The 20,799-nt window shown below is 31.1% G+C and overlaps 1 protein-coding gene across 3 annotated transcripts in view; it reads right to left on the bottom strand.

Moving 5' to 3' along the window:
- LOC131849102 (protein nervous wreck) overlaps positions 1–20,799 on the bottom strand; it is a 69,653-nt gene that overhangs the window by 16,020 nt on the left and 32,834 nt on the right. For all 3 annotated transcript variants that reach the window (XM_059199092.1, XM_059199093.1, XM_059199094.1), the window contains exons 4-7: positions 13,176–13,320; positions 9,877–10,013; positions 1,878–2,031; positions 46–273 (exon numbers count right to left, since the gene is read on the bottom strand). In XM_059199092.1, the coding sequence (XP_059055075.1) occupies positions 46–273; positions 1,878–2,031; positions 9,877–10,013; positions 13,176–13,320 (664 nt within the window). The remainder of the gene's footprint in view (positions 1–45; positions 274–1,877; positions 2,032–9,876; positions 10,014–13,175; positions 13,321–20,799) is intronic.

Genomic DNA, 20,799 nt, shown 5'->3' with positions numbered 1-20,799 from the left:
GACCTCTTTTTTAAACCATAAAGTTATCAATGTACTATTACTGACCTGAATGTGTTGTTTCAACACGGGATAGTATAAGTACACGCATTGTAAATTGTATTCTCTGGTGAGCTGCTGAGCTTGGTCCCTGATTTTTCCAAACGAGTGCTGAGTGGCTGAGCAGGTGAGGAGTTCAGTGCGGCCCATCAGAGTTAGGAACTCTGATACTTTCTCATACACGGCCGATTCCATGTTTTGCATGCAGGATTGCAGTTCCACCAAAAAATAACGGTTCTGTGAAAAGTTTTCATTTGAATCTTGGAAACTTATTTTGACCGGTAAAATAGATTACACTGTCACTGCCACTGATATCCTCACAACAAATCAATCAACAGATCGACTAACGGATTGGGGGATTAAAATTATAACGATTTGTGAAAATCATCTCGTTACTATTCATTTTAATAACAATTGAAAGGGATAATCCTACATGCAGCATGATAAATGAGCATAAAATGTGATGAATGCATTTCAATAAATGTATCTTTTTCATAATTGGATATTGTTAATAAATCCAATTAAAATATGAATACTACTAATAATGATATTAGTAGTACTATAAAATTTATTGCAGCAAAAAATTTATTTAAAAAAACAGTATTCTTAATGTTTACCTAAAACAAACGCTAATAAGCAATTGTCTAAGTCAAATTACTAAAAATGTTTTATTTTATTTGTATTTAGGTACGTCACAAATTGGCAAAATGTAGTAAGTTTTATTTAAGTAACAAACTAATTTGTTAGTAGGAACAACTAATATTCAATACTCGAGGATCACTATAAATTAAATATACCTTTAAAGAAGATCTATACATCTATTATTATAACGTAGTAACTTCATTTTTATTTCGTTATATTGCAATAATTTTCATTATATAGGTATTGTGTATATGTAACATATGAAAATGTTCATCATCATCTGCTTCTTCCTTATCCCATTTATTTGGGGTCGGCGTAATATGTTTTTCTCTTCCATTCATCTCTGTTCGCAGTGATTCCGTTATTTACTCCCTTTCTCACCATATCATCTTTCACACAGTCCATCCATCTCTTTTTCGGTCTTCCTCTACCCTTATAACCATCCACATTCATATGTAACACCGTCCTTAGGATATGATCTTCATTCCTACGCATTACATGCCCATACCACGATAGACGATTACTCTTTAACTTCTCTGACATCGGTGCCACTTTCATACTTCCTCTGATGTATTCATTCTTTATCTTGTCTATCCTCGTCACACCACACATCCATCTCAACATTCGCATTTCAGTTGCATGCAGTCGTCTCTCATCCGTCGCCTTTATGGGCCAGCACTCTGATCCATACAAAATGGCAGGCCGGATCATGGTCTTGTAAACGCACGTCGTCGCCGTAACCTGCCGCCACTTCATCCAACCTGAGTTAATCCTGTGCTTTATGGTTCGGTCTAATTCGCCATTGCTTTGGAGGAGTGAACCTAAATACCGGAAATCGGAGCAGATCGGTAATGGAACTCCATTTAGTGATATGGCTGCAGAGCCAGAAAGACCGCCAAAGTCGCAAAACATGTATTCCGTTTTGGAATTACTTATCTTTAAGCCACCACTTTCCAGCTTTTGCTGCCATATCGCCAATCTACTCTGTATCTCAGCTCCCTCCTCACCAACGAGCACAATGTCATCTGCAAATAGCATGCACCAGGGTGCCTCTTCTTGTATCTCCGACGTCAAGGCATCCATTATCAACAAAAAGAGGTACGGGCTTAAAGCCGAAAGCATATGAAAATGTTCATTATGTAAAAATTCATGTTAATAAGGCTCTATGTAAAAAAAACAACACATTACGGATGATTCACCTGATGGGCATTTGCAGCAGAGATGCTGAGTAAGTAGTCATTTCTGGCTCCTGTGGACTTTTCCTCTAATTGGTCTCTGCGGGACGAGACCTTAGCACTGTTCTTCTGCAGTGAAGTGATCGATTGGAAGAAGGAACCCTTCTTCTTCTTTAACCTGCGAATTTGTTTTAAGAAGTTATATATGAAGAATCATAAGAGGAATAAAATAGAAACAAATACGCATCTGTTAAACTTATACTTTAAGGGTATTTTATCTTAGTCAAGTACTTTTAACATTATTTGCCCAGAATAATATTCAAATATACTAAGTCTAAAATGCTTTAGAAAATATATTGAAAGGATTACTACACGACGTGTACTTTAATTTATTTATGATTCTATAGCCGTATTGCGAAAATACATTCAACCGGAAAAATAGGGCAAACAATTTTGTTGTTATATTTTCAAACATTGTATTTCTTATTACGGTAATTAAATGGTATGGTTAATCCATTGAACAATTTTAAGATACTTTGAAAGAAACCATTACAAAGTAATTTCCTGCAGGAATAATTATTTATTTATTTTTTATCATAATTAATTTTACAATCACTCTTCAAACTATTACTGTTATGATATTAGTTAGAAAAGTTATATATACTAAAAGTAATAGGTTTCAATACTACGGACACATACGGGTAAGGCGTTTGTTACTAACGTACAGAACAGGAAACTCCAAGTCGAGATCCATACTGTTCCTACCTTGAAACTAACGCGACTACATAGATTCTTTCTCAATTGTTCTAATTGAGATAGATAATGTTTCATTAAAGGCCATAGATGAAATTTCTAGTCTAGAATGACAAATAATAAGTTGTATTACGGTTTTTTACATTATATCATGATGCACTTACCATCAGGCGAGACGTTAGCTTATTTGTCATTAAAATTACAAACACGCTAGCTGATCACTGATGGAAGATTATTATTTTACAAAATTTTCAAGTAATAACCTTCCCTCTTTGCCTCGCTAGCGCATATTGTTCCGCAGTTGGGCAAACAAATTCATACATCAATCCACATTTGCGGAAGTCTCAGGTTTGTTAAAAGCTTGTTTACATATCGAACGCATTGAAACTACATATTTACAATGTAGCCGATATTTAAATACATATGAATAGGTATGACCTACAAATAAATGTAGTTTAAAATAAAGATGGAGTACGGTGGCGTAAATAAAAGTTTTCCAGAGACGACGTATCTAAATATTCGCACGACTTAATCCCAATGGGGTCGACTGCGAGAGAGCGTATCGCTGAGGGTCTGACTCGTTTATATGTTACAAAGTTATTTCTTGGTCAAAACTACTTAGAAGTGACGTCAATTCTCAGTTAAAACTATATATAGCATTTATTGCCGGATACTTTAATTCAAACATGAAACTGATTAAGAAGAAGAAACTTTGGATTAAGTTTGTATAAAGTAGTGTCACCCTTCGCTTGGACTTTGCAGTTTGCTAAGAAACTGTTTCATCTTTCGAGATGAATAATACACCCATTATAGTTCGCCGCGGAACTTCAACGTAGAATCTCAACCGAAGCAGTATCGAATAACTAAGTGCAACATGATAGTAGGTATATAAATATTAAACAGTTTAGGATGAGCTACTACTGTAACACATTTATTTGAGAGTCCTCCCATTATACAAATAGTGGAAATTCTATTATAGAAAAGCATAAAAAGTGGCAGGTTAGGAAACACCCATACGTATTTTCATTAAACGCCGACAGTCATTTTTACTACAAAGTAACTGTCTTGAAAAACTTTGAAAGTGCAAACATATTATCCTACAATTTATATTGAATAATCGAACAAAGTGCCCTCTTTGTCCATTATTACAATAAGTGGGTTATCGTATAAAGTTCACATTGAAAATTGCCACAGTTATTTAAATTTCTCTCTTGAAAACTTTTGTAAGCCTGTTATCATGAGTTAAGTAATGACAGACTGAATTAATACAACCTATCAACAAAAGACATTCTGTAAATTCTGCATAGTTACAACGATTTTATTTGCTTTGATTTCCTTTGATGCACAAAGCGAGGTATAATTATTGGAATAGGTAATTGAGTTCGTAGGGGAATATTGACAGGCTTTGCTAATACAGTCATGTACTTATGCCATATTTCTTCCTGCACAATTTTATGTAATTACAATGACAAACAAGCTGTCGGATTTCTTTTAGAAAGGGGTAACCCATGTCTTTATGTATATGTATACAGAACAGTTCCATGATTTTCCAAAAATCATTAGATGTGGTTGGGAATTCTGATATATTGCTATTTCTGAAGTATATGTTGTTATCTTCAGTATGTTAAATTCACTTCCATACAATTTTTAATTAGGTGAAATCCACGCAAAATTCTGACCAAATTGTGTCTCCCCAAAATAGTGATAAATTATTTAAGTAGGTACTATATAGTATATAAATCAGCGTACTTTAATACGCTTAAGATTACTTCATCGATATTAGGAGTCGGTTTGCTAAATATACGAGTATCTCCCAACTTCAATAGAGGTAACCAGAGTAATTAGTAGTTTTTAAATTCTACTTCATACTTTTTGTCTTATTTTATACATTTTAGACCTGCTATTCCTCATTTCATTTAATAAGCGATATGTAGATTAGGTTTCAAGCTTGAGCTAAGTAATTATAACTTTATAGAAGATCTATATAAAGTTTCCAACTTCGTTGATTGCTGTTTGATCTGAGGCGAATATAAATAGTCCACATGGAAGACTGTAATATGTTTCATGTAATTGTTGACTATGATATTCTATTCATTGTAATTAATAGCATGTAGTATAGAAATTCCGACCATCTTAAGTTAATCAAGTGGTTCATGTAACGTAATTTGTAAGTAAGTATAATTTTATAATATTGCTTTGATATCAGATAAATTAATAGGCGATATTATAGAGTAGGTCAGCTAGTAAAGCAGCAGTTACTATTCTCATGGAAATAATAATAACCATGTACTTAGATATTTCCTTCTTCCTAGTAAGGAATAGATGATAATGTAAAGTAGGTTTCAACTAACTGTAACTTTACAAAGCAACGTCATGCAATTATTGGATTGCTGTATGGTGTATGTAGGAACGTGATTATTATTAAGTGCTGTACTTAATAAAGGATGCTAATATGCGCCGGAATGATGCATTTTTAATAGATATAAGCTTCAAGTAGAGCAAGTAGTTTTTAACTGATTATAACTTTGAACAATGGCCATTTTACATTATTAATATCCAATTGTAGTTATGGAAATAGGCTTATAATCGGTGTATTGATTATTCTATTCATCTTTTACTTTAAAAATCTTTAGGTAGTTCTTAATCGTTTAATCAATTATTATAAGTAATAACTTCAATAACTTATATAAAAAATGAACATTAATGAAATTTAATATTAAGAAAATTGATATTATAAAATAGCTAATCTTAAACAAAATTTAGAAGCAGATGAAATAAGGGATTAAAGTGTATATATAGGTAGATTAAACGTTTATAACATTGTTAATGACTATATAAATCTTTTATAAATAAAAACAGCTTTACATAATTCGACATAATTATAACATGAGACAAATTTGATTCATTAAGTACGAATTGCAACAATATTAAATACTTCGAAGTTCTGGACATTGTTCAAATAAAAGACCGATTTTCAGCTGCAACCTAGTTCTATATATATCCATATACACGTGTGCAGGCATGTGCACAACAAGTTGCTAAAGTGAAAGTTATTGCTCGGGATGCCCTAGGGCGCCGCATAATTTCACGTTACGTAGGTAAGTTGATCTAGTAGAATATTTTATCACCTAAGCATTTCTCAACTACTCAAGGAATAACATGTGACAAGAAATAAATTCCTATATTTTGCTTGCTGCATATATTCTTTCTCGATTTACTTATTTAAACATTTAAAGATAAAAGACTATTTGTACTAGTCGGCAGTGTAATCGTGTTTTTTTTAAAGCTGGCCTCCATTTCGTATACGTGGTATTTTGATTTTGTGAACAGATTGGAATCAATCAAATATAACGTAATAACAAACTTCATACAATTCGTTGAACTACTATTTATAAATAAATGCATAGACAAAGAAACAAAAGTTCTAAAATATGTTTTGTATTCTTTGTAACACAAGTGTCTAAAATAATGTGTATGTACTAGACATACTAATCGTTTATACCCTAATATTTTACTTACACACGCGGTTCATTTACGATTATAATTGATCGTTATTTTATTTTGATATCTGTCGCCATCGTATTAACTAACTTATTTATACTTAATCTTAAAAAACTAATTCTTAATCTTAAAAACGAATGAACATTTTCCTTATGTAAAATTTGTTATGAATAGTTAATGTACTTATTCTTACATCCTGTAAGTTTCTTCTATAGTTCTGTGTATTCTTATGTATCATAAATTATAATTGATATTACTTAATAATACTGATCCGTAATATTTATGTATTTCATTTTTATTCCTATCTCTCTGATTTTGTTGAAATACTCTCATTCATCAAGCCACAAACATTCTTACATTAAATTCATTAACTTTAGATACCCTTCTTTTATTGACACCTACTTTATAGTAGTAACAATAATTTAACACTTTATTGCGCGCTAAAAAAGTACAACGAACAGAAAGCTTTGTAACAATGTACACAAAATAACACTACTTTATTGCTAGAAGCAATTTCTTACAGACAACCTGGTCACTAATACTTTTACTGCCATTCTTCGCAGCTAGTGCTATTGCCAATTAACAATAAAGTGTACGTATATTACGGTTTAAAAATAGAATAGAATAGAATAGAATAGAAAATCATTTATTCAAATAAACTTAATTTAAGCACTTTTGAATAGTCATAACAATTTGTTTTTTATCTACCACTCGTTCGGAAAGCTGTCTCATCACAAGAAGAACGAGCAAGAAACTTGTGTGTTGCTCTTTTAAATAATCCTTGTAAGTTTACATTTACAAGTCGAAACGTGTGAATACAAACTACCAACAAGCACTAATTTTTGGGTCAAATATAAATATGCAATAAGATTAAATCAGTCGTAGTGATAAGAGCAGACCAGTCCCTACAAGCAGCACTCGTTCACGAGTATGACGGATGAGCCAGCCATCACTGCGCTCGACCATATTTTAGGGAGCCCATTGACCCGGCCCACCACGCCGCCACATGTCTGGACATTTTAGTGAGCATGACTACTCATTCCACACGACCACGTCACAGCTATAAAAATTACTATATGGTAGTTACAGTATTCGCACTTTACATAAGGATGCATGCGGCAATCAATACAAAAGCCGCTACGCTATCATATATCAAGAAAGCAGTATGAAAATTAAAATTATAACGTTGTCCGCAAATAAACTTATTCTTGCTATATATTGCTATCATCTATAAATTCATCTATCTTATAATAGGCTTTTTTACATAACATTTGTTTAATATAAGATTTGAATTGCCTCTCTGTAAGATTTAGCGTAGACTCTGGCAGTTTATTATAGAATCTTACGCAATTACCATAAAATGAATTACTAACTTTGTGTAGACGGCATTTAGGTAAAATTAGCTTATTTTTATTGCGTAAGTTTCTACTTGTACAGTCTTTAAGTTTCTTGAAACTATCTAAGTTTTTCCTTGTATACATAATATTTTCATAAATGTACTGTGAGGCAACGGTGAGGATATTTGATTGTTTAAAGCATTGACGTAATGACTCTCTAGAACCCATACCATAAATAGAACGTATGGCTCTCTTTTGTAAAATAAATATAGTATTTATATCGGCAGCTTTACCCCATAGCAGTATGCCATATGACATAATGCTATGGAAATAACTAAAATATACAAGTTTTGCCGTCGCCACGTCTGTTAATTGCCTTATCCTTCTAATTGCATAAGCAGCAGAACTAAGTCTACTGGCTAATTTTGAAATATGGGGCCCCCATTGTAACTTCGAGTCCACTGTTATTCCTAAAAAAACTGTATCATTAACAAAATTTACTATTTCATCATTAAGCAATAGCTGCGTATTTACTTGTTTTACATTAGGCAGCGTGAATTTAATGCACTTAGTTTTGTTGGAGTTCAATAATAGATTATTACATGTGAACCAATTTAGTATAGCAGAGATAGCATAATTTACATCGTCTAATTGATTACATTGGCGACCAATTTTAAACACTAACGAAGTATCATCCGCAAATAACACTATATCTGCAACTTTCTCTACCATGTAGGGAAGGTCATTTATATAAATTAAAAAGAGAAACGGGCCTAATATTGAACCTTGAGGAACGCCCATTTTTATATTAGTTCCCTTAGACTTTACACCATCAATATCTACAGTTTGCACCCTATCCTCTAGATAAGTTTTCATTAGACTTAGGTCATTATCTCTAATACCATAATGTTTGAGCTTGTACAAAAGTGTTTCATGATCTACGCAATCAAACGCCTTCGACAAGTCACAAAAAACGCCGAGAGCATCCTGTGAGTTTTCCCATGATTCGAATATATGTGTAATAAGCGCTACGCCTGCATCAGTAGTAGACTTGCCGGCAGTGAAACCATATTGCTGACTGTGAAGCAGTCCGTTATCCCTGAAGTATTTTAACATTTGGTTAAACATAATCTTTTCAAATACTTTACTTAGAACTGGCAAAATAGAAATTGGTCTATAGTTGCCTAGCTCAAATCTATCTCCAGATTTAAAGAGTGGAATTAATTTGCTAAATTTCATTAATTGAGGAAACACGCCATTATCAACACATTTATTGAAAATAGTAGCTAGATAAGGAGCAACAATATCTATGAATGTACTAACTACTTTAACTGACATGTCCCAGAGATCTTCCGTATTTTTTAAATTTAACTGTTTGAATATTTTTATGACATGAAAAGGGCTGACATGTGAAAATTTAAATGTTAAAGAGCAAGGGCTGACATTAGCCTCCAGTAATGTTTTTGCTCGAATTGGAGATGAGTCTAGAGAAGATGTAATATCAATCGGAATATTAGCAAAAAAATCTTGAAAAATATGAACTATATCTTTTGTTGCTGTTATTAACTTATTGTCATAATTTAATGAGAATTGATTGCAGGCTTTTTCAGACCGTCCAGTTTCTTTGTTTATAATTCCCCAGATGGTCTTAATTTTGTCAGAGGACTGATTAATTTGTTTATTTATAAAATTAGATTTAGCTGCAATACAAACTTGTTTGAAAATTTTAGAGTAATTTCTCACATAAGTTGTAAATTTGTCATCAAATCTATATTTTTTTTTGATCATATAAATCAAATAAAATGTTTCTACTTTTAAGTATTCCTACTGTTGCCCATTCTGTAAATTTAGATTTAACACAATATTCTCTTTTCTTGAAAATATTCTGGTATTCTTTTGACAAAAGACTAATTAACTTGGTGTAAAGAATATCAGGATTATTAAGACTGACAGATTGTAACTCTAAGTCTAATTTATATTTAACCGTGCTTTTGTATTTATTAATATTGTAAGCATTTATTTGTCTTTTTGATCTTTTATTATTGGTATTTTTTTTAGTCTGATTACTAAACTTAACAACTTGACCACAGTGATCCGAAGGAAGTTTATTTATTATTAATTTTTCAATATACTCACAGTTACAAAAAACATTGTCAAGACAAGTAGCAGTCGTAGCGAAATATATTTACTATTTCACAATGGACATAAATTGAAGATCGTGGGTTTGAATCTAATAGATATTAAAAACTAAAGAGTTTTAATATAAATTCATGTCCTTTTCTCTAATAGAAATTATGTACTACCAAGAAACGTAATCTTTCTGACATAATGTATCCAAAAATTGCTGTGGAAATGTGGGCATGTCACATCACCAGTTATAGTATACTGACTATCCCATTCGTTATAACAGCCTTAAACATATATTTACTTACTTTTCCTCGATATCCTTAGCTTTATCCCTGACATCGTGGGCAGTGTGTTCTTCATCAAAGTACAACTTCTTGGTCTTGTCTATGTCGACCACACTTAATTGTAGTTCTTTATGAGCCTGCGCGAGTGAATCTGTGCACTGCAACAATGGGAAAACCAATGTATTATTTATAACTTGTTCGCTTACAAACTACGTAAACTTGAAAACAAATTAGGATTACACTTAAACTTTTAACGTTAATGTCTAACTTGCAAAAAATTAATGTAAGATTTTATAGATATCAACAATATTTCAAAGTTATTGTACTGCCGAACATAGAGTATACATAGATATATTTTTTAATCTCCATAGCTTTTCTACAAAGTGATCTTCGTGAAAATTTGGTATAGTTTATGTTTACTCGTAGAGGATGACATACGAGTACACTTTGGTCGCTTCGATTGTCTATGCAATGGACTGAAGTTATAGACCACTGTGTAATTCATTTTCGTAATTAAGACTATTTTTCTCTTTGTAATCACTTTGTAATTATTGTATATGTAAAAGGGGCACTACGCCTGACATATTTTTAAAATTAAGACTATTTAACATTTTATGTAATGTTAACAATATTGAATAACATTCAGTAAGTGATGAGTTCGGCTCGTCACGGCAAAATTATCTTGAACTCATACGTCCACTGTAATTATACCGTTATTGTAAAAAAAATTACAAGTTTGAATCTCGTAATTCGCGCATCTCAACCCATCAAACCATCTCTAAAATTAGTATTTTAATAGACTATATTTTTTGTATGCATCTCACACTATTAAATAATAATTATTGTAAGTTAATTTAATCGAACTGCTCTCATATTAATACCGTGCATTTCATAATATTGCCGTCATCAGTAATTGGACAAAATTGTTTACATCAACACCGTGAATGCATATTTCTCTGAAATCGTTACAGATAATTAATCCTTTTATAATTTAATGTACTCAAATTGATATCGAATTCCATGTAGTAGGTCCATACCAGCATGTAATTAATTTTCATTAAACCGAAATTAATTGAAAATATACGATATAATTCCGTAGAATATGAATGATATTATTCAATTCAAATACTATCATATTCCATGAAAATTGCATCGTACGTTTTCAATGATTATTAATTTCATAGAGTGATATATTTGCTTACTTAATTTACTTAGACGTGCTTATTCCAATATTAATTCATTTATTTCATGCTAGCTAAGGCCGCGACTTCGTTATTTCGACTTTTTGTTAGTTAACCGATTGGACAAAATAAAGAGTATATTTTAAATGAAGTTTACAACATCTTTATTCTAAACCACGCTTAAAAACGCACAGAAAATCATAGAAACATTCTAACAATCGCTATTTCTGGTTATTTTTAAGACATTAATAAAGAATAAAATAGATAATAATTTATTATTATTATATATTTTGATAATAAAATTACATTGGAGCACTTTTTAACAGTCATCACTTTATTTTTAGTCTAACGCTCATTCGGAAAGCATCACAAGAGGAATGAGCAAGAAACTTGCATGTTAAGTATCTTAATAATAGTTTTTTAATCATATATCTTCCATGTATAGACAACGATCAGTGTTGGAGCTTCAGCAGCTCCAATAATACAAATGTTGATGTGATAAATAGTTTAATTTCTGATTCTTTACAAGATTATAAAATAAGGTGTAACTTTGCCGCCGTACTATGCACAAGTGGCGGTCGGCTCCGTTCGGGTATTGTCGGTGTCCTCCGGACGGACCCCGCTGGTCGCGCCGCTGGTTAATCAGAGTGCCGTGTAATGAACAATCAGTTTCTTTTGAATTATATGTATACCTATACCATTTTAGGTCCTTCTATAAAGTAATTAATTTTGAATTAATATAATTGCATCAGCTTATTTAGAGTTAGTTAGTTACATAGTTACAATAATTACACTACATTTTATAATGACCAAAATTGTTACATATAACTCTACTACGCTGCGTGTGATATGGTATTATCCTTTATTAAAGCTGATATTGTTCAATCTGATTACAAATTCATACGTCAATAATAACACAATACAGATTACTGTATTCAGATGCATTCTCATAATAAAATAAAAAGAAATGGTTCTAGTTTAATAAGCATGACGTGATTGGTGAACTAGTTCTGACGCACGTAGTCATTCTACTTTTCTTCTTAAATCACTTTCTTAAGGCCGCGGGTTGGTTCCCGTTCAATATAAAAAATACGAGTACATTAATGAATTAAATTGGTCATGTAAATGACCGTAATAAATAATAACATTGGAGAATTACCATAGCGCCGTCTAGTCCTTAAGCTAAGCAGAGCTTGTGTTATGGGTACTAAGAGACTGTTAGTAATAATAATTGTATTACTTTTTTTTTGCAAATACAATACAAATTATATATCTATCGGAAACACCCAGCCTAATACTATAATCAATTAAGAGTGCAATATAAATGTTTGTAGCATCCGACAAATCGTACCCACGAAAATTGGACGTAAGGCTGTGCTAAACTACTAGTTCATGGAGCTGGCACTAGATAACACTATGTTGTTATTTATTTATTGCCCCTGGTTTAAGAAACCCTATTAGGAATATATACCTACATCTGTTATTCGGCAATAACAAATTTATAGGTTAGACAATACGTAGATTTATAAATCACTAGCTATGTGTTATTCTGATATACATACAAGCTATATCATACACTACTATAGCTTCAATACCAGTTTTATTAAAGTTTTTTTAAAATCTGTTCAGTATTATTTCCGGGAAAAAGAGTACCAAGATACATTCATCAATATATGCACACTTCCGAGTTTATAGTGTTAGTACGATACTGTAGTTGTGAGGCCACAAGCTGAGTCCATCGTTTGAAATTATCTCCTTCTCCTACCACCTGTTAGATGCCACTGTTTACTAACAGGTGTCAAAACCTGTAACTCGATTTGAAACTACTTTCGTCCAACACTACGTTAAAATTTTGAATATGTATGTAAATTGTAATGTACCTAATCTAAGATGTTTCTCAGATAATTATTCAATAATATAATTTAACGCTAATTAACACATCTATTTTCTTGTTAAACATTCACAATACAGAAATAATTCTTGTAATTAAAAATTCGATGACAATTCTCAAATAGAAATAAACATATTACCATTGGTGATTTATATCGTTAGCGTTTCAGCATTCATTACGAATTTACGTATGTTACTAAAAAAAGGACTTCTTCCGTATTTAGGTAGACTAAAATAAAATTTGCTCACCTTTTTGGCGACATTAAGTTTGTGCTGTCTTAGGAACTTGGCTTCATCCGCAATCTGTTGCTGAAACACTTCGACGGCAGCCAATCGGGCACGCGCCAACTTCTCATTCTCCTCAAGGACGGTGCGCCATACATTCCACATGTTCCTAAACAATACAATAGTAAATTATAATTAAAAAAATATTTATTCATGTAGGACATTTTAGCTAATGAACGTAAAATTTTTAATATTATAATTTTTTACCGTCCAGTTCAGTATATAGATCCAATTGTGAAGAAATGGCAAGTAATAAAGAAAATATAATAGAATAGAGAAGCAGAAAAAATAAAACCACTATTTTTATCTTTATTCTTAATCACTAAGACTTTCGGTAAGATAGAATACCATTATTTGTTTGTTGTAACTAAACTTTTAAGGCGGAACCGTGCAAGAGGCTAAGGCTAAAGTCGTAATAGTGTTCAAAAAACCATGTTAGTTATTTAAAAGATTCTAGTAATTCCCTGTAACGTCTCTTCGAACAAAAATGTAACTTTTGTAGGTTTTCTTTCCTTTTTATAGGATAAAGATAATCAATTACCGGCCCAGTGATACAATCTATCCTTAAGTAGAAATTTCATGAAGATCCATGGACAGGTAACAATCAGACTAATATTATTTTACTTTACAATATTAGGTGCAGACGTATGGATTTAAAAATTGTTTATGTACAAAAATAAACTTAATATAAAAATGACTTCGCAATACTGGAAAATAAGACATAAATAAAGAAAAAGATATAATTTCCATGTAAAAATTTGCCGCGTTAATGCCTAACACCTTTCCGCCCGCTCTAGCAGCCTAGCCTCCGCTCCAGCCTTGTGAGTGGGCGCGTTGTAGCAGTAAAAATAAATTTCTTGAAATAGAAATAAATGAATATAACTATTTCTTTGTGAGATTTGTAGATATGACTTAAATATATACTAATATTAAATTCATTGCCGTTTATCCTTTAGTTACATTAGATATTCGTAACAAAGCAGCAGCAAAGCAGTAAAAGAAATAAAGATAGAAATACAGAAATAAACAATCAAGGAAGATGATAGTCTTAAGATTGAAGTAGCGAGTTCAAAGTATCCAAATCCTGTTTCACTAGGATCTACCAACATTTCTTGATCAATAAGACATAGATTTTCATGCAGTCGAATGGCAGACGATTGTACTAAGACTCTCTGGCGATAGGGATTAATGTATTTAGGTATATTGGCTCTTGTGATGTCTAGTACACTTTAGCGAAGTTACAATTCGATAAGATTAAGGGCCATATAGGGCATACGTACGGTATGGAGTATATGAGCATGAGAGCAGCTCTTGTGTATCTTGTTTAGACAATATAGGAATGGTATTATTATGTAGTCGAATGGATTAATGACTATCAGGCTTCTAGCAACGACATGATTGATAATTCCATGTAAATATCTGAGCTAATCAAATAATGAAACTCAAACAAATATGTTTATATGTTGATACACGGTACAACATAACATTTACGAAGATGATATACCTATGTTAATATATGTATTGAAATACTATAAATAGTTACACATTTTCATATTGCAATAAAGCAAGTCAAAAATAGTATTAATATTTAAAAGAAACATATTATATAAGACAATAAAAGATCTACATGTCATATTTATTTACACTGTTTTATATATTTCCATTGTATAAAATTATAATGCCCAGTATTGAATTACTTCAGTACTTCTCTGCTTCACTTGTTAACAATTAGAAACATTTAAAAAACGACATAAATTTGTGTGCAATTGTGACAAGTTGAACATTACAGTTTTGAAGACTGTAATCCGGGACTAGGTAGTCAATGGCATTGTCAACTCGACGTTGTGGTGAACGGAGCACTTGACACTGCAAATATTTGAATTCAACGCGACTGGGCGCGAATCTACCGCTATCCTCGGGTTTATTTAGTTTGCATCTGAGTTTTCTATTAGTCAGTAATTTAAATTGATACACAAAGTTTTTGGTGTCGGCTCGAATGGATTTTGCGACCGAAAATTTCATCTCTCTACGATCTTAGACGCAAATTTAATTTTAAATGAATAACACGATAAATTATTTCAAGAAGTTCCATTTCACAACTCAATTATTAATTCTAATGACAACTCTTAAGCGTAATTCTCACTTTAAATCGTAATTGGTATGCACTTATCGATCCATAAATAGTTGCGAACAGCAACATTTGTTAGCTATATAATTAGTTAAAGGATTACTTAGTTTTAGAGTACCTGTACGTACTTTATTACAATCTTTTTAGTTAATTTCCAATTTCTATTCATAGAGTATATAAAACTTTAAAATATGCAACACCTTCATACATAATTAACTTTATAGTTCCGTAGTTAGTTTCGATGAAAGTTATTACAAAGCGGCGTTGTCAGACATCCTCATTTTAACGGGACGTTCCAATTTTCTAAGCTAATTTGGAATATTCCTGCATTTTGGAATCTTGCAACCCTAATGCCCTTTTATAGGCTAACTTCTACAGTCCTTCTTTTTATAGGTACTCTATCAGAGTACTTGCAGAGCCTTTGATTCTTTATTCCGTTATCACCAGCTTTAAACAAAAGAATTCACACATGTTACATTGCGGAAATGTACCCATATATTCCGATGTATAATATTTCTACAGCTATTATATTACTAAATAGAACTTTAGTAGATTTTATTATAATTATAACCTAAATTTTTGTGTCATTAAGTTGTTAGAGACAGCGAGATTGGGTCTCATAACTAGAACGAATAAATAAATATAAATGAGGACATTAAAAAATAACATAATAAAAGACCTCAAGATGTTCTGTTTCCCAGTATTAATGCCAATTAGATTCTAGGTGTAATTCGCACTTTGAATCGTAAGTGGCATGCTTTTACCTATCGTTTATAATAATTGCTTTTCGCCAAGTCCGTTAGGTATGTAATTTGATTGAAAATTAGATGATTAACGTACCTACGACAATTCATTATATAATATTTATAATATGTAACAGTAAAACTCCATAAAATTTTATTTTAGTAAAATAGATGAATACCTATATATATTCTCAATGTTCTTCCGAATGTTATATTAGTTACATTGTATCTAATATTTATGTGATTATGTAATTACATACGGTTACAATTACGTACAGTGTGGGTAAATTATATTCAATCATTCAACTGAAATATAAATTTTATGACCGAATGCACTCTCCATATTGAAGGCCGATTATTATGTTCTTTGACCCGTTACCTATACATAACATATCATTGTATTTTTATTCACTAATTCCAATACTGCAGATAGTTGTAATGTAATCATAATTAATAATGCAAACTCAAACGAATGGTCAAATAAGACAAGATTTATTTATAACGAAACAAATTTTTTTATCGAAATTACGAGTATAGGAAAGACACTACTTTTATTTATAGCTGAGTTTATAGTCCCTGAAAATATTCGATGAATTTAGCACAAAGTTTGACTTTGTGCTAAATTCATAGCGCAAAATATTCTAAAGTGTAAATTTGTGTTACATCAGTGATATAATGTCCCACAATTATTTCAGTATGTAATTACATACAGTTAGGTATATACAGTGGGTTATAATTATACTACACTAAAATATCCATAGAGAATATGTCATTACATTTTATATTCAATAACTCCAACAATGCAGATTACAAAGGAATCATAATTAATAATGCAAATTCTAATAAGACAGTAATATATTATATGGCGACTTATGGTTTAATTAAGAAATTAAAAATTCGTAATTATGTGTAACATTTTAAAGTATACTTGATAATAAAGTTCGGCTAAATTTTCGATGAAAGTTAGCACAAAGCAAAAGTAGATCATAATATTCTAAAGAGTAATATTGCTTCAGATAAATCACTTACATTGTACCTGATATTTATTTCACTGAGTAATTACATAGTTATGGACAGAGTGTTATATAATTATATATCTTCGTAAAACGAAAATAGTACCTAATTTTAAAACCTAATGCACTCTCCATATTGAAGGCTTCATATTATTTTCCTTGATCTATTCATAATATATTATTATATTTTTATATACTCACTACAACTCTGCAAGTAACTATATTGTAATCAAAATTAATAATGCAAATTGAAACGAACAGTCAATATACATTATACCTATATAAATTTAGTTAAAAAAAATTAAGTAATGACTATCTTAAATAAACAATTTTCTTTTCTATTCTAAAATAATAATGTTTGGCATAACTAATTTTATTCTACCAAACATCTACCAAACATATTACAGCTAACTCAAAGCATGTCCCTAAAGGTTTGAAGCCAAAATAACTACTATAAAATGAAATACGTATTCTAAAAATATCTCGTATCAAATATTGCCTCGGATCCTACCCAGAGAGAGCTCCGTTAATCTTAGATTATATTCACGATTCAGTAAGTAATATAACGTCTCTACTACGGAATCCCTATATTATTAGAGAGGCAACGTGAATAAATCGCTCAGTGCTTGAGTGCACCAAGTTTTAGAATATTTTATAAGAAGAATTTTCATCCATATTAGTCAATTAAGGAGATGCCAGTCCTCCGCGTGACGTAGCCCGTATGGTACGCAAGATATTATACTTTTAAAATACTAAACCGTAAAAACATTATATAATTAAAAACTCCGTTTAAAAGCCGTGTTTTTGTACATTAAATACTTTTATCAAATAATAAATTTGTATTTATAATTCTTGTCTATTTGTTTGTGGGTATGTGCATGCTAGTGTCAGAAGAAGTGTCTTAACTGCTTTTAATGAGATTCTCTAATGATGTATTTCAGCAAACTGTCTATTATAACACTTAGTTCTAAAACACATACAATTATACTCGGTGTACAAACAAAGTTATAAACAACTGCATACTACGCGTACAAAGTTACGAGCTCCGCTAGTGACTAATTAAAAGACTATTCATCGCATTGACATGAGCATCAGATACGTTTTCAATTACGAAATAAGATGTTCATGTAATTATGACATTATTTTTAAAACCTGCTTTATGTGTACATTTTCATGTACAATTCAATTAATTTTTCAGATTAATGGAAATTAAATTATTTGCATTAAATTATGTATGTATGTATGTGAATGATCAGTTATTTTTCGCGGCTGTGCTAGTTTTTGTTAATGAAAATAATTTAATACCACTCAACAAGAATAACAAGATAGCCAATAGACAGAATAAAAACTTTCCATACATAAATTACCTATTAGGTAACCACACTTCCTAAAAGTCTTTTGTAAAAAAAGTAGCCCATACTTGTCTATAGAGTCCTTATTACTAGGTATACCAATATTATTATATTCGATTCAGCGGTTAAGGTATAAAAAACAAAACAAGCAACTCACTTTGGCATTTATAATATTAGTCAGGTTTATTTAAAAAGTGCTCTGGCAAAGTGGCGCATGGCGTACTCATAAGTTATAAATTATGCAGTGACATTCTCTTTAAACTGTTACGGAAAAAATGGATTTTGTTCGATGCTAAAAAATATTTGTAAAGTTTAAAAGCAAAATATAAAATCGACGTAAATTTTTTATTGGTTGCTTAATGGAATAAATTGAACGTGTTTTATTGTTAACGTGTAACAAAAGCACAGTTTAATCCTTCGGAAAAATATGAATGTTCTTTTTAATTGAATATTGAACAGTTGACGCGAATGTTTCGAGACGTCACTATGAACGTTTTATTACAATATGAACGCTTTATTGTCTAAATATAGATGGTGTTTCCCAGTGTTGTACAACTTTGAACAAAATATTTTTTATATGAAATTGTAATACCGTTTTCCTAGCACGGCATACTCTTATTTACAAGCAATTGTTTGCATAGATTCATTTTAAAAGTTTCGTCGCCGCCACACTTAAAAGAATACAATTTTTTTGTTAAAGCGTCCAAGTTCTTTTTAAAACTGAAATTCTTTCGTATATTCAGTATTGGTTCAACTCACAAGACTGGCGGTAGCTACTCACTTAAATCGTAGCGTTGCTTACTTGTTAATTAGTTGTCGTGTTTTTTTTTCCTTGATACGCTTTTACACTTTATGTATTTTTAACTTTTTATTCTCGTAAATATACCAGGTTGTAAAGTAAACAACGGGAAAAATTTGTATGAAATAATTGGGTACAATGTCTGGGTCTATTTCTTTACTAATTAACTGTTTACATCGGAATTTGATGAGTTTCATGAATTATAATACTGGACGTCGGAAACACCTTGAACTATTTGTAAAGCGTAATTATGATAGTAGTATATATAGATATATTAAAACATTTCTTGGAACTTATTTTACACTTAATACCTAGGCTGGATAATTATTAAATCATTAGTCATATTTTTTGGAATCCAATTCTATATATAAACGTACTATTATTATTTTCCTATACTATATTACGTATAATATTATATGTTTTGTTCGGATTTTATTTTATTTTTTAAATAATTATGCTCCTTGAGTGATTCTCCACACTGAGCTAGGAGTCATTTTGAATTGAATTGCAGGTTTACCGCATGTGTGTGCTACGTATTGTATTGCATTGGTTTAAATAATCTGTAAATTGTGTACTTTTTGTAATAAATATAGCCTATATCTGTGTACTAAGATACAAATAACAATTATTATCTAACTATCTACCTGTCTTAAATGTTTGTTACTTTATACGAATAATACTATGAAGTTCAATTACGAAACTTCATTTAATAACATAATAACTAGTTACTTTCATTACTGGGAGCGACTAAAGAAATATCTTACCTAGACAATAGATATCAACATTAAAGACAATGTAATCCGGTGCTCTTTGTCTGCGGTATAATATCTGTCTATAACATCACACTAAATCCCGCTATTGAAGTTCGCTACAAACTAGTGAAAATAATTATTAACAAGTTGAATATCGTGCACTATGAGTACACAAAGTGAACGTTTCCGACAGATAACTTTGCTATATCCGAAGGATGTAAGCTTTGCCGGGTTTAATAGAATTATAACAACCTGGTATCAAAGTACTTTTACAGTGTTAGTAAAACACCGTTACCTGTGTGTATATGCTTTTAATCTGTAGTTTAGAAACACGTTTCCAACTTTATAGATAAAATAAACACGAATACATGTATAATCCCTGTCTGATGCTGTGCAACCCTAAGAACAGTTTGCATTTAATCATATTACGTTCACATTCTATTTCCTTTTTCAGAAATGCAATGGAATGCATTTTATCCAGTATTTTCCTCGATATAACAGTGCATAAACTGAACAGAATAAACTGGTTGGAACGAAAAGATTTTCATGTGATTTGATTAGATATTCTTGTTTATTGCATTTGATAAAAAGATATACCAATATTTTTCAATAAAGGTGCTTGTAACAGACATATGATGCATATTTCAATTCAGCTGCAACGGTAACAAATAACAGTAGAAAATGAACATTTGTAATGGAATAAATTTTTATTCTATTTTTATGTCTATATTTGACTTGTGGAGTGATAGAATGAAGAATAACTTGAAGTTTATAAAATATGTATAATTTTTTCAGAAACGA

This window comes from Achroia grisella, unplaced genomic scaffold (genome assembly GCF_030625045.1).
Source record: "Achroia grisella isolate CSIRO2021 unplaced genomic scaffold, CSIRO_AGI_Agris_v1 utg640, whole genome shotgun sequence".
NCBI lineage: Eukaryota > Metazoa > Arthropoda > Insecta > Lepidoptera > Pyralidae > Achroia > Achroia grisella.
Note: the sequence above shows the minus strand (reverse complement) of the source record. Positions and strands in the feature narration are given on the sequence as shown.